The following is a 15,500-nucleotide window of genomic DNA, read 5'->3' as shown; positions in this document are numbered from 1 at the left end:
AAAAAAAAGAAAGAAAGAAAGAAAAAAAGAAAAGAAAAGAAAAATAGCTTGTGTGCCCCGAGGTTGAGAGCGGAATTTTCAGCTGGTTAACACAGCGCAAAAGCTTAAACCAGAAATGCATGGAACAGACAGTCAAGACTTGTGGTCGACTTCCACTAGACTGTTTTTACATTATGGAATGTTTTTGTGCTGGCTGAGAAAATTAGCTTGGAGAAGCTATGACTAATTAATAAAGCAGGAGTCACTCTCGCTCAGTGCAGCTGGATGCCAGCGTGCACCCTTTGATCCTGGCCCCATGCTTGTCCGGCTTTCCTGGGGAACAGTAATTTTACAGTATAAGTGAACAGAAGACAATTGGCCCCACATTCTTGGAGAGCTGGGGTGTTCAGCACCCAGCATTTCATTACCACCCGGAACAAAAGACAAGGCTACAGATTACCAATAAGGGTAGTCTGCGAGCAGAGAGCGGAGACATTTCATTAGCATTAAAGAGAAGAGATCTTTATGACCTAGAGTTGCCTTCCAGCATGACTCACTTAAGTAAAAAAAAAAGGGGGGGCGGGGGAGTAATTCATTTACATGTATAAGTGCTTGAGTCTCAGTCACCCACTGATTGGTACAGTACCATGGAATGAGTGGCAAATATAAGCATGCATTATCAGTAATTAGTATTAGCACAAAAACAAGCACCTACTTTTTATTAGCAGTTTTTAATAGCACTGCTTTATAAAAAATTTTATCTGTATCTGTTGAAGGATATTCATAGACTATGGAGGGGCATTTTACACCGCATTCTTCTCATCAAAATGCTTTTTTAATACTATATTAGTTAGACATGTCTTCCCTCAGAATTCTGATGTTTTCAGAATCATAAGTGGTTTGGCAGGTAACATAAATATTCAAAGAAGATATAATAAAGATTTGAAAGAAAACCTTAAGAATGGGGTATTCTTTTATTCCAGCCACTAAAACACAGTTAAAGGGGAAAAAAGAAAAAAGAAAAAAGGCCTGTCCAGACCCATCCCTCAACCAAACTAAGAAGTGTATCTGAGATGTCACATTTGATAAAGATGAAGAGAGAACGCGCTCTGCAAAATGTGAGCTAAACATTGCCAAAAGAGAACCTTAAAATCTCCTTAAATTCAAGAGCACAGATAGAAAGTATAAGACCTTGCTTTTATGCAGCAATAATTCCACGAGCCGCCCTATGAAATAAGCACTATATTCATTACCACCCCAAAGGCCAATAATAAATAGTGAAAAGAGCAAGACTAATGACATGATTCAATTTTACAAGTGATGTGGCAGTTGCCCACCTACCGTCTCTAAGAATAAAGCACCTAACAAATCTTTTCTAGTAAATCCAGCAAGTATTATCCTAGGCTAAAGGATGACTTTCAGGGTCTGTTATTAAAACACCCATGGAGCTAGGCCCCATGGCTCATGCCTTTAATTTCAGCACTTGGGAGGCAGGTGGATCTCTGTGAGTTCAAGGCCAGCCTGGTCTACAGAGCAAGTCCGGGATAGCCAAGATTACACAGAGAGACCCTGTCTTGAAAACCAAAACAACAACAACAACCAAAATCAACCAAACCGCCATATACTAGACAGTTAAGCACATAGCACAAGACTTTGTATACTAAGAAAGATACATAACATGGCTGTTCCAAGGCAGACTGCGGGGTTTAAGCTGCGTTATCTCTGTGACCACAATTAAGTTACACAACCTCTCTGATCTCCATTCCCTCATCAATACAATAAAAGCAGCAACAATACATAGTTGTAAAACTTTAGTACAATGTATGTTAAGCTCTCAAGCAATGTTAACTAGGGCTGTTATCTACAGATAGTGTATACGCGACTTGCTTTCCTGTTAGTAATGCATTGTGGTAGATTTTGACTGTAAATGGAAGGTTAGATTTCACAGTGCATGTTTAAGAACATAGGCATTAGGGTTAGCAGTTAAGACCAGTTGCTCTTCCAGAGGACCCAAGCTCAGTTCCCAGAACCCATGGGAGGTAGCACACTGCTGCCTATAATTCCAGCTCCTTCTTCTGGAGTTCACGGACAACCACACTAAGTTCACGCATGCAGACCATTACAAATTAAAACAAACCTTTTGTTAGAACATAGGGGCCAGACAGGATGAAACATACTTTAATTCTAACACTCAGAAGCTCTCTGTTAGTTTGAGGCCAGCCTGGTTTACAAAGCAAGTTCCAGAACAGCCAGGGCTGCACAGAGAGGCCTTGTCACAGAGAAAACAAAAAGAAAAACAAGCGACAAAAACACAGAGGCGCCGAGCAAGAGCCCAGGAAAGAGCAGCCGCCATTACAGAGCGTGTATGAGCAGCCAAGATGCAGCGTGTGGATGACTTGTCTAGTGTGCGAGAGGCCCTAGAACAATCTCCAGCACTGAAAGAAGGGAGGAAGGAAGAAAGGAAGGAAGGGAGGGAGGGAGGGAGGGAGGAAAGAAGGAAGGGAGGGAGGAAGAAAGGAAGGAAAGAAGGGAGGGAGGGAGGGAGGGAGGGAAGGAAGGGAGGGAGAAAGGAAGAAAAGAAGGAAGGGAGGGAGGAAGGAAGGAAGGGAGGAGGGAGGAAGGAAGGGAGGGAAAAAGGGTATACATAACAGGTGGAATCTAACATCCCAACAAAGAGAAAGGCAACACCTCAAACAGTTCTTAAAAGGTCAATTTAACCAGTAAAAGTAAACAAATGAGAAAAATCTACATTAACCCATAAAATAATATAAATTAAGTAATATGCTATCATTTCCATCTATTAATTAAAAAACGATCGGATAATTCAGGATGTTGACAGGAGAAAACGTGGGCTGAAGTTTTAGTCTTCGGGTTCTGGGAAACTGGTTTCGCTTGAGAGGTGCTATTATTACACACGAGGAGCGAAGGGCTTAATCAGGGAGCGCTCTAAGCAAAGCTCAGTGGAGCGTTCTGGTGGGAGTTTGGAAGGCCAGAATGCCAAAGTATGGATGGTAAAGACTGTTCACGAGCTTTCAGACAAAAGGGACTCTGTTGGGAACGGGCTAGAGGCCATTTGTGTTCTACTCTGTCAACGAATGTGCTATGATCTGCTCGTGTCCTCAAATGTTTAAGTGAGGCTGAATTCAAAAGCAATGGACTTTTAATTTGTTGGAGAAAATTCAACATAGGATAGCATTCAACTGAAGCATGGTTATTGCTTGATGTCAGGTTTATTATAGTGGGAAATCAGAGCCAAAAAACAGAGCAGGCAGATGTAAAGAAAAAAAAAAGTTTGGTTAGGCAAAGAAAACAATGTGAGTGAATTTAAAGCTGTGACAAGGTGTTTGTTTGTTTGTTTGTTTGTTTGTTTCTGGGTTCTTTTTTTTTTTTTTTTTATTCAAGACAAGGTTTCTCTGTATAGCCTTGGCTGTCCCGGACTCACTTTGTAGACCAGGCTGGCTTCGAACTCACAGCGATCCACCTGCCTCTGCAGGCCTGGAGAGAGGGCTCAGCAGCTAAGAGCACTGGTTGCTGTTGCAGAGGACCCAGGATTGGTTCCTACTCCCCACATAGCAAGTCACAACCATCCATAAGCAACAGTTCCAGGAGAGCTAGTGCCCTCTGCAAGCACCAGGCACACACGCAATGGACTTAAATGCATGCAGGCAAATACTCATACAGTTAAAATAAAAATAAATCTTTAAATAATAATAATAATAATGATGATGATGATGATGATGATGATGATTAATAATAATAATAATAATAATAATAATAATAATAATAATAATAAATGAAGGCTGGAGAGACAGCTCAGTAGAGGACAGTCTGTGCTTCCAGTGGGCCTGGGTTTGATTCCCAGCACCCACACGGAAACTCACAATCTTTAACTCCAGTTTCCAGGGATGTGACACCCTCATCTGCCTACAAGGGCACCAAGCATGCATATAGTGCACAGATGTACTCACAGGCTAACATCTATACAGATAAAACACAATAAATAAAACCTTAAGTAAGTAAATGGCCAGCTATGGTGATTCAGTCCTCAACCCCAGAACTCAGGAGGCAAGCATGCGATTTCTGTGAGACTGAGGCCAGCCTGGTCTATATAGAGAGTCCCAAGCCAGCTGGTGCTACATAGTGAGACCCTGTCTCCAAATAAATACATAAAGGAGGTTGTGATCGAAATGTGTAAAAACTGCAACTATTTAAGAGAGAGCATCATTAAAGAGAAAGCTCAAACCCCAGCTGGCACAGTGGGAAAGATGCCTTGAGGCAAGACCTCAACCAAGGTTCCAATTTATAAAAAATAGAAATAAAAATGTATTTGTTTTGGAGGAAGGTACAATTGTGTTCTCAAATGCTAACTTCAGTGCCTTGAGATCTGGTTCCCCCCTGCCTTGGGCACTGTTATAACTGTTGAACTATCTCCCATGATACCACATGATGATAAGGAATGTTCCCCAGTTGTCCCTGATTGGCTAAATATGACATCCTATGACTGGGTAGAAGAGAGGGAGGCGGAGTTTTCAGGTTTGAGAGAGGAAGGGGAAGGAGGAGAGGGAGAAAAAGCAGCAGAGTAGCAGAAGGGGAGGAAGGGGGGGGGGATTGCCATAAGACAGGATGGCGGCAAGCACACGTGCTTAAAGACAAGCTGATGGAGTAGAAGCCGCCCCTGGAGTCATCAGATTGTCAAGTGATTGGCTTTTATGTGGGTTTTAAAGGTACTAGGATTAGAGTAGCTCAGAATCTGCCCAGCATAGTGCTTACAGCTTAATAATAAGTCATAGTCTCCCTGTGTCAGTCACTGGTAAACTAGCTGGTTAAAGAAAACTGTTGCTGAAACAATTCATTGCATTATTTAATATAGAAAGAATGATTCATCTTCCTACAACATTCATTTGGAAATACAGTACCTAAGTAAGTAGTGCCTGAACACATAGAGACAAAGAGGTCACTGGTCCAACAGGGTCCCCTATATAAGTGTCTCCCTAGTTAGATCAAACCTATAAGAAGCACAGATCCACGGTTGCTGACAAGCTTGTAGTCTACTTATAGACAGGCAGAGTCTATTTAGTAGTAGGACAGAAAAGGTCCTGTGATATAGAGACAAGCATCTGGGATGACTATCAAACCAAGTTTGGATGAGGCAGGTGATGACACAGACCTCCATTAGTTGTGTTGGCAGGCAAGATCCTTTTAAGAGCTTCTCTCACTCAGTGTAGTGTTTGAATGAGAACGGCCCCCATATGCTCATATGTTTGGATGTTTGGTCCCCAGCTGGTGGAACTGTTTGGGAAGGATTAAGAGGTGTGGCCTTGGGGTGGAGGTATAACACAAGGAGTGGGCTTTGAGATTTAAAAAGCCCATGGCATTCCCAGTTGACTCTCCCTCTCTACCTCATGGTTGTTATCTTAACATGTAAGCTCTTGTCGACTGCTCCAACATCATGCCTGTCTGCCTCCATGCTCTCCACCATGACGATCATGGATTAACCCTGTCAAGCCCTGTCAAGCCCTGTCAAGCCCCCAATAAACTCTTTCTCCTATAAGTTGCCTTTGTCTTGGTGTCTCTTCACAGCAATAGAGAAGTAACTAAGACACTCAATATGTAACAAGAAATACCCTCTTTGTTGCCTGTGTTTCTCTTAAGACCCAGCTTATTTAAACAGTAATCTAGACATTTATTCTTGATTCCTTCCTCCCATTAGGAACTTAATGGAAAGTACAGCCAAGTTCCTGTTAGGATTTCATGGAAGATTATGACTTTGGAGAACCCAAAAGCATATACCTTCATTGGATCCTTCCTTAATAAAAAAAACAACAAAAATCTATAACTGTGTTGATATGAAAACAAATGCATGGAGAGCTGGCTCAGTGGCTAAGAGTACTGGCTGCTCTTCCAGAGGACCCAGTTTGATTCCCAGCACCCAAGTAACAGCTCACACTGTCTGTAGCTTCAGTTCCTGATGAGATGATGCCTTCTTCTGGCCTCTATGTGCAATGTACACACACACAGTACACAGATACACAGGCAGGCAAATTACTCATACAACTAAAAGAAAAAGAAAGAAAGAAAGAAAGAAAGAAAGAAAGAAAGAAAGAAAGAAGAGAATTAAGGGGCTGAGAAGATGGCCTTGTGGTTAGGAATGCTCAATATTCTTGCAGATGACCCAGGCTTGTTTGTCATCGCTCATGCTAGCCTGCTTATAGCTGCCTATGACTCTAGATTCAGGGGATCTGGTGCCCTCTGGCCTCCGTGGCCATCTGTACACCCATGGTGCACATAAACTCATGTAGGCACACACACATACACATAAGCAAAAATGAAATGAAAACAAATATAACATGGATGTAAATATATACACAACTTGTTTATTGCTACATATTTACATCATTCTTTGAATTTTAAAAGAAGCCAAGGTAAGCCGGTGGTGGCACACACCTTAACTCTCAGTATTCAGGGAGGCAGAAGTAAGCAGATCTCTGTGAGTTCCAGGCCACCCTGATCTACAAAACATATTGAAGAAAGCCAAGTCTAAACAGAGAAACTATGTCTAAAAAAACAAAACAAAAAAGTCCCCCAAATTAAAAACAAGAAGAAGAAGAAGAAGAAGAAGAAGAAGAAGAAGAAGAAGAAGAAGAAGAAGAAGAAGAGAAGAAAGAAAGAAGCCAAGTTAAAACACCTTCAAGAGTTCCCAGAGATATCATGGGCCCCAGACACTGTGCCCACTATGTCTAACAGGTATAATACCAGCCCTGCTTGTTATAGAGCCTTTTCAGGACCAAATGCTTTGCACATTCAAAGTATAGTAGTTCCTTAACTTTTCTTAGTATTGTTTTTCAAAAGCTCTCATGCCATGCAAACATGACAGTTGCCTCTCTGAATGTTTTTAACTTATTTTTAAAGCTAAATGTAACAGTTCTTTTTAAAATTACATTTATTTAATTACTTATTAGTCAATTTATTTACTTACATATTACTTTATTTCTTACTTATGTGTGTTATTTCTTACTTACTTATGTATGTTCAGGTCCAGTTATAGATGTGGATATCAGATGACAACCACGTGGATGCTGGGAGCCAAATTCAAGTCACAAGGCTGGCGGCAGGTGCCTTCACCCACTGAGCCACCTCACCAGCCCAACTACTCTTTTTGTAAAATGTCATGAACGCTTGTTAATGTGTGCATGTGGGTATATGTGCAATGGTGGCATGGGTGTGGAGATCATTAAAAAAAACTCTATGGAATCAGTTCTCTCCTTTCACCTTTTTGTGGGTTCCAGGTATTGAGCTTGGGTCACCAGGCCTGAGCATCAGGGATCTTTATCTGCAGAGCCATCTCAGCAGAGCAAAGGGGAGACAATTCTTGGAAATTGTGATACCTCTAGATCCTCATCTCATAGTAGAAAAAAAATGACAATTATATTACTGAGATAAACAGAGACATAAAAAATTTTAAAGCATGAATCATTTTTCAAAGGTTAAATAGCAACATATCCTTGATTTTTAAAAAAATGTTAGAGTGAAAATAAAAGGGGCTGGAAAGATGGCGGCTCAACAGTTAGGAGTACTTGGTGCTCTTGCATAGGACCTGAGTTTAGTTCCCAGTACCCAGAAGGAGGCTAAAACCATCCATAACTCAGATTTTAGAGGAGTCAATGCCCTCTTCTGGTCTCCACAGGTACTGCATATATCTGATGTATATTCATACACATAAACCAAAATAAACTTGAAGAAATGAAATTTAAAAATTAACTACACAGACTGACATATTTAAAACTATGTTAGTTACAAGGATACTAATGGCAAGTGAGGAGATACAGCCCTTCCTGGTTATGGTAGCATGAATGAAATATTCCCCTTAAGTCTCAGGCATGTGAATACTGATGAGGTCCCCAGTTGGTGGCTGTTGGGGGATGATTAGAAGAGATGACCTTGCTGGAGGCAGGCTTTGAGGTTGCAATAGACGTGGGCCACTTTGAGTTAGCACTCTGCTTCCTGTTTGTGAGGCCACAGCTGTTGCTGTAGCTGTCAGCCACCTGCCACCTGCAATATGTCATCATGAACTATTATCCCTGTAGACTCCAATCTATATAAAACCCTTGGCGATGACGTTTTACCGCAGCTATGGGAGCCTTAACTATACATGAATCATCACAGACTGACATTCTTAGAAGCTGCATAACTGTTGACTGGGTGCCATCTCCAGCGAAGCCCTCTCTTTCTGCATTAGCGTGCTTAAAGCAGCTCTTTAGAGAGGCAAGGAGTACTTGCTATTCTGGAGAAGCCTTGCCTCAGGACACCTTTGAGGTTCCAGAATATAAGAGTGAGTGCCAAGCTGCCTTAATATGGATGAAGAAAACAAGAGGAAAGATCTCTGTGGCAGGATATTTGATGCCATTGTGAACCCCAAGATGGTGAATTGTAAAACGTTGTTTCTTATTTGGTGTGGTTGACTTCTAACACACACCGTTAATCCAAGAACTTTCTGCTCATTGTAAACGGTGATGGTGGTGTGGCTCAGCCCTAACACACACCTTTAACACAAGAGCTTTCTGTTTCCTGTAAACAGGTGATGGTGGTGTGGCTCAGCCCTATCACACACCTTTAACACAAGAGCTTTCTGTTTACTGTAAACAGGTGATGGTGGTGTGGCTCAGCCCTAACACACACCTTTAACACAAGAGCTTTCTGTTTACTGTAAACAGGTGATGGTGGTGTGGCTCAGCCCTATCACACACCTTTAACACAAGAGCTTTTTGTTTACTGTAAACAGGTGATGATGGTGTGGCTCAGCCCTAACACACACCTTTAACACAAGAGCTTTTTGTTTACTGTAAACAGGTGATGATGGTGTGGCTCAGCCCTAACACACACCTTTAACACAGGAGCTTTCTGTTTACTGTAAACAGGTGATGGTGGTGTGGCTCAGCCCTAACACACACCTTTAACACAGGAACTTTCTGTTTACTGTAAACAGGTGATGGTGGTCTGGCTCAGCCCTATCACACACCTTTAAGTCAAGAGCTTTCTGTACACAGGATTTAATAAAGTTAACGCTGGGTTAAGAGGTAGAACAAGAAACCACCTATCAGGGATTAAAGAGTAGGAAGGACTTTTAGTTGAAGGGTATTTAGGACAGCATGGATAATAAGAGGGGGCTTTTTGAGCTTTGAGAAAGCAAGCTCTTTGGCTTTTAGTTTTTTGGCTTTTCCTCCTGAGCTATCAGCTGAGCTAGTAAGTTTTTGGGGATACTTCCTCTGAGATCATAGCTGAGTCGGACGGTCAGCTGGGTGCTTTGTCTGCCCCTCTGAGCTAGCAGGTTTTCACCCCAATATCTGGCTCTCAGTCTTTACTAGTAATAGCAAATGACTGGGACCTTTTTAATATTTATAACAACAGATCCCTTCTACAAAACTGGCTTTGGGTTCACGGTTGCAGAGGGTTAGGGTCTATGACCACCTGGCATGGCAGCAGGCAGGCTTGGTGCTGGAGCAGAAGCTGAGAACTTACATCTTGATCTGCAAGTAGGAGGCACAGAGAGCTAACTGGGTATGGCCTGGGCTTTTGAAACCTCAAAGGTCACACCTAGTGACACACTTCCTCCAACAAGACCACACTTCCTCATCCTTCCCAAACAGTTCCACCACTATATTTGAACACCGAAGTCAATGGGAACAGTTCTCACTTAAAGCACCATACTTTATCACAAACCGTACCCCTGAGCTTAACATGAGATCTATCAATTGTTTGCCTTTAAAACTCAAACACTATTTTACAAATCTAAATGTCTGGTATAGAAGAAGGGAAACATAGCTTGGCATGGTGGCACACACGTCTAATCCCAGCACTCGGGAGACAGAGAAGGTGGATGGCTGTGAGTTCAAGGCCAGCCAGTCTACAGTGTGAGTCCAGGACATCCATAGTGACACAGAGAAACCCTGTCTCAGAAAAGAGGAGGAGGAAGAGGAGGAGGAGGAGGAGGAGGAGAGAAACACATGCCATTTGCTGTAACTTACAAGTTGGCAAACTTCTCTTAAAATAAATTACTATTTCAGGCTTTGCATGCCATATACTCTCCTCCTCCTCACCCTCTGCTTCCTCTTCCTCCTCCTTTTCCTCCTCTTCCTCTTCCTCCTCCCCCTCCTCCTGCTTCCAGCTACCACTTAAAAAGAGCTAGTTGGATGGCTAAGCAGCTAAAGCTCTTGCAGAGGACTCACATTCAGTTCCCAGCACCACAACCACCTGTAACTCCAGCTCCAAGGCATCCGACGCCCTCTTCTGGCCAATAGGACAAGCCATAAGCATACATACAGATGCATACTTACAGATGAATGAATAATAAAATAGATCTTAAAGCACAACTACATAAAATCTTTCTTTTCCCAGTGGCCACACAGAAGCAGGGGCCAATTTATCCTGGGTAGGTCATGGCTTGTGAAACTTTAAACAAGTCAGTAAAATTTTTTTTTTTTTTTTTTTTTTTTAAAATGATTTATTTATTATGTTTACAGTGTACATCAGATCATATTATAGATGGTTGTGAGCCACCATGTGGTTGCTGGGAATTGAACTCAGGACCCCTGGAAGAGCAGTCACTGCTCTTAACCGCTGAGCCATCTCTCCAGCCCAAGTCAGTAAAATTGAAGTAGTAACAGAGAATCTGTGAAATCAATTCATAAAATATTGAAAAGACCAGGAACAAATTGTAAGTATTCATACTTCATTCAATATGCCGTTCTATACCTGTGTAAAATCTCCACTTAGGGCTAGAGAGATGGTTTAGCAGCTCAGAACACTTAGTGTTCTGCAAGAGGACCTGAGTTTCATTCCCCAGACCCAAGTCAGGCAGCTCAGAACCACCTGTAACAATTCCAGGGGACACAATGCCTCTGGCCTTGGTGAACACTCACACTCAAATACACATCCCCATATATGTGCGTGTATACACTTGTGAGTATTCACATGCTCACGTGCACGCATGAGCATGCGCACACACACACTTTAAAGTAATAAGAAAAACCTAAGAAAAAAAGAATGAAGAGATCTCCGCTTTACCTGAAATTCATCAAAGCACAGGAGACAAGCTTCTTGGCTGATTTCCTCAGCTATGGGAGCTATCGGGTCATATGACTTAGCCATGAATCCAGCCTTCCTTTTTGGCAGACTCTGTTTAAGGCGATGTATCCCTGAGATGTATGAAACAAAACAGACAGGATGTTATATTAATAGAAAAACTCAAGGAACTAGAAGGCAGTTTTAATCTCTGAAGGAAAGTTAACTTGGACATAAGAATTAAGCTTAGATTCCACAAGCACGGAGTTCAGTCATCACCATTTGATTATTGAAGGGAGCTGCACTTTCTCTGCTTCAAAGCAACTCACTTAAATACCGTAGTCTTAAAACCATAAGGAATTCAAGGTCATTCTGTCTCATTGTTGAATCACTTTATAAGCAACAACATCAGGCAGTGAGATGCACCCACAGACTGGATTGTTCCGAGGGTTTTAGTGATGAGAGTAGAGGCCAGAAATCCACCTGGGAAATACACAGCTTGTCTGGCATATCTAATCAGAATGTTCTCTTCCCTCCAACCCAAAACACTCAAACCATTCCTGCTCCTGCGCTATATTTATACTAAACACTGAAGTACTGGGAGTGGGGAAGCAGTGTTCCTATTCTAGGGAGATATAGCTGCCAGGCAAACCATACAGGAAATGAACTAATCTACAAACACCAAGAGATAAGCAAGATGGAACACACTTGAATCCCACCAGCGGGAGGTGATGCAGAAGGGTCGGAAGTTATATCAGGCTGTCTCAAACAACAAACAAAAAGCCTGGTGTGGTGGCATCCCAGGGCTCAGAAAGGTCTCTGAGTTAAATTAAGGACAGCCTGGCCCACAGATCAAGTTTCAGGACAGCCAGGGCTACACAGAGAAACCTCATCTCAAGCAAACAAAATAGAGTTAGAGTAAAATAGAATAGAAACTTTAAAACCCAAGATGGACAGACAGGCAGAAAGGTTTCCAAACAGAGCTATAAGATCTACATGCAAATACAAACTGAGTGCCTCCAAGATAGGTAGGTAACACAGTAAGAAATGTAGGAATTTCCTGAAACAGGTGTGGCTTTACCGTTCCTCACCAAGCCTAACCTCTGTGCTCTAATATGCATCACTGAAGTGATCTTAAGAACTAAGTCTTTTAGCCAGGCGTGGTGGCTCATGCCTTTAATTCCAGCACTTGGGAGGCAGAGGCAAGAGGATCTCTGTGAGTTCGAGGTCAGCCTGGTCTACAAAAGTGAGTCTAGGAGAGCCAAGGTTACACAAAGAAACCCTGTCTCAAAAAACCTAAAAAAGAAAAAAGAAAAAAAGAACTAAGTCTTTTGTTGTCGTTGTTGTTATTGTTGTTGTTGTTGTTGTTTCGAGACAGGCTTTCTCCGTGTAGCCTTGGCTGCCCTGGACTTGCTTTGTAGACCAGGCTGGCCTCAAACTCACAGCGATCTGCCTGCCTCTGCCTCCCGAGTGCTGGGATTAAAGGCGTGTGCCACTACTCTAGATGCATTCCTTTTTCCATATACCACAAAACAAAAGATATCAAAGAAATTCTCACTTCAAGCAAAGGCCTATTTTTTTTTAAGCTTACATGTTTATTCGCTGAAAAGGAAAATGATTTTGTGGTTATCACACTGAAAAAACTGCTGCTGGGGATCACTAACTTACTTCTGTGCACGTCTAGCATGAAGCCATGAAAATGGACCCGCTTTTTCCTCTTCATTTCCACATAAGCATAAAACATGTCCATCACCATTGTTTTCCCTGTACCTTAAAAACAAAAATGAGAAAATTTAAGAACACCATTAAACAGCATGTGCTGATTACACTAATGATTGTTCATTAGCTTTGAGATAATGAGAGCTCTCTGCGCTGGGAAGCCAGAGGCTGTTATTCTGCCGGTCGGAGGAGGCGTTTGCTTTCCGGATGAACTGGCTTTAAAAGACTGATGTCCCTTTTCGTCATAATCCTGTTTGTAGTCAACATTAAGAGGTCTGCTCATAACCTGGCATGACTGTTGTCCTCCTGTCTTTTCTTCTAAAAGACACTAGAATAAATTGACCTATTGGCATTATTATATATTGGGAACAGTGGGGAATTCAGAAAGTAAAAGTAAGAATATCAAGAGAAGGTGGCTGGTAAGATGGCACAGCGGGTGAAGCACGTGCCGGTCACTCTGACCACCTGAACCTGGTCCCACACCCACACCCCACCCCAGGCAGCTCTGACCACCTGAACCTGGTCCCACACCCCACCCCACCCCAGGCAGCCCTGACCACCTGAACCTGGTCCCACACCCCACCCCACCCCGGGCAGCCCTGACCACCTGAACCTGGTCCCACACCCCACCCCACCCCGGGCAGCCCTGACCACCTGAACCTGGTCCCACACCCCACCCCACCCCGGGCAGCCCTGACCACCTGAACCTGGTCCCACACCCCACCCCACCCCGGGCAGCCCTGACCACCTGAACCTGGTCCCACACCCCACCACACCCCGGGCAGCCCTGACCACCTGAACCTGGTCCCACACCCCACCCCACCCCGGGCAGCCCTGGCCACCTGAACCTGGTCCCACACCCCACCCCACCCCGGGCAGCCCTGGCCACCTGAACCTGGTCCCACACCCCACCCCAGTATGTCATAGTAATAGTAGCATAGTAATAATAGATACAAATAAGGTTTTCTAGGAGGCAAAAAGTTAAACAATAAATGCAGAAGAACACGGTCAGTTATAATACTCTGTTCTATTTATTGTTGAGAACACGTTTTTTCAAAATGAGCCCCATGGTGGTTTGAATAAGTATGGCTCCTATAGACTCATGTGTGTGAGTCCCTGGCCATAGGGAGTGGAACAATTAGTAGGCGGAGCCTTACTGGAGCAGCTGAGGCACTATTGGAGCAAGTGTGTCACAGTAGAGGGGGATTTTTAGGTCTTCTATGCTCAAGCTACACCAGTGTGGCGCACAGTCTCCTTCTGCTGCCTGCAGATCGAGATGCAGAGCTCTCAGCTCCTTCTCCAGCACCGTGCCTGCCTGCACGCTGCCATGCTTCCTGCCGTGATGATAATGGACTAAACCTCTGAACTGTAAGCCAGCCCCAAATAAGTGTTTTCCTTTGTAAGAGTTGCCATGGTCATGGTGTCTCTTCACAGCAATAAAACCCAAATTAAGATAGAAGTTGATACCAGGAGTGGGGTATTGCTGCGATAGGCTTAAGTGTGTTTTTGTTTGGAGAAATGTGGATTTGGGGACTTTGTATTGGGAAAGCAGTAGAGTCTTTTTTTTTTTCCCCGAGACAGCGTTTCTCTGTGTAGCCTTGGCTGTCCTGGACCTGCTTTGCAGACCAGGCTGGCCTTGAACTCACAGTGATCCACCTGCCTCTGCCTCCTGAGAGCTGGGATTATAGGCGTGTGCCACCATGCCCGGCTAAGCAGTAGAGTCTTTAAGTGCTGCTTAATGGACATACCAGTAAAAGAACAGTAGACAGTGTTGCTGGGGGTGATTTGAACTATGGGGCCTGGCTTGAGTGGTTTCAGAGGAGAAGAATGTTAGTATGCAGCCTAGAGAGAGTTCCTGTGATGTCTTAGCAAAGAACATGGCTGCTTTTGCCCTTGCTGAAAAGTTTGTCTGAGGCTAAAGTGAAGAGTTTTTGGATTCATTGAATGGACAAAGGAAATCTCAAAATAAGCCAGGCGTGGTGGTGTACAACTTTAATCCAAGCACTTGGGAGGCAGAAGCAGGCAGATCTCTGTGAGTTCGAGGCCAGCCTGTTCCACAGAGCAAGTTCCAGGACAGCATGAGCTACACACAGAGAAACTCTGTCTCCAAAACCAAAAAGAAAAGGGAAGGAAATCTCAAAATAGTCTAGTATAGATTATGTGGTGGGGTAACTAATGTCAACTCTTATGAAGAGCATTTTGATGAGTAGGAGCAAGCTGAGCAAGGAAAAATACAAAATGTATGGTCCGAGGATTGAAGGGGTACCAGGAAGGAGAATGAAGCTAAATCCTGTGTTCGAGGAGATAAACAGAGTAAACAGATTAAATGGAATTAAGAGAGTGGTGACCTCAGGACAAGATCCCACCCAGCTAAGCTTCCATCTTGTGAAAAGGAAAGAGAAGCTTAGGTCCAGGCGTGGTGGTACAGGCCTCTAATCTCAGCAGAAGGAGCCGGAACTCAGGAGACCGAGACAAGCAGATCTCTGAGTTCAAGGTCAGCCCGATCTATAGAGAATGTTCCAGGGTGGCAAAGCTTAGGCAGCAAAGGAAACCATTGAAAACAGAAAGCTGGTGAAGATGTGTTTGAAGAAGGGAGCCATGTTCCAGCTACCACGACCAGCAGAACCTGTTAGCTTCAGCCATATTGTTCTGCCTTTAGAGTCAAGAATAGAAGAAAAGGTTTACGGATTCTCCCTCCTCAACTAAGGAGCGTTGCTAAAGGCAGGCGTGCATCCGGGGTGCCC

At 43.4% G+C, this 15,500-nt stretch overlaps 1 protein-coding gene across 3 annotated transcripts in view; it reads right to left on the bottom strand.

Moving 5' to 3' along the window:
- AFG1L (AFG1 like ATPase) overlaps positions 1 to 15,500 on the bottom strand; it is a 171,038-nt gene that overhangs the window by 110,251 nt on the left and 45,287 nt on the right. For all 3 annotated transcript variants that reach the window (XM_084774452.1, XM_084774451.1, XM_084774453.1), the window contains 2 exons: positions 12,706 to 12,807; positions 11,041 to 11,171 (listed from right to left, as the gene is read on the bottom strand). In XM_084774452.1, the coding sequence (XP_084630578.1) occupies positions 11,041 to 11,171; positions 12,706 to 12,807 (233 nt within the window). The remainder of the gene's footprint in view (positions 1 to 11,040; positions 11,172 to 12,705; positions 12,808 to 15,500) is intronic.

The sequence above is a fragment of the Acomys minous genome (assembly GCF_964271855.1).
Source record: "Acomys minous genome assembly, chromosome: 3".
Classification (NCBI taxonomy): Eukaryota; Metazoa; Chordata; class Mammalia; order Rodentia; family Muridae; genus Acomys; species Acomys minous.
Note: the sequence above shows the minus strand (reverse complement) of the source record. Positions and strands in the feature narration are given on the sequence as shown.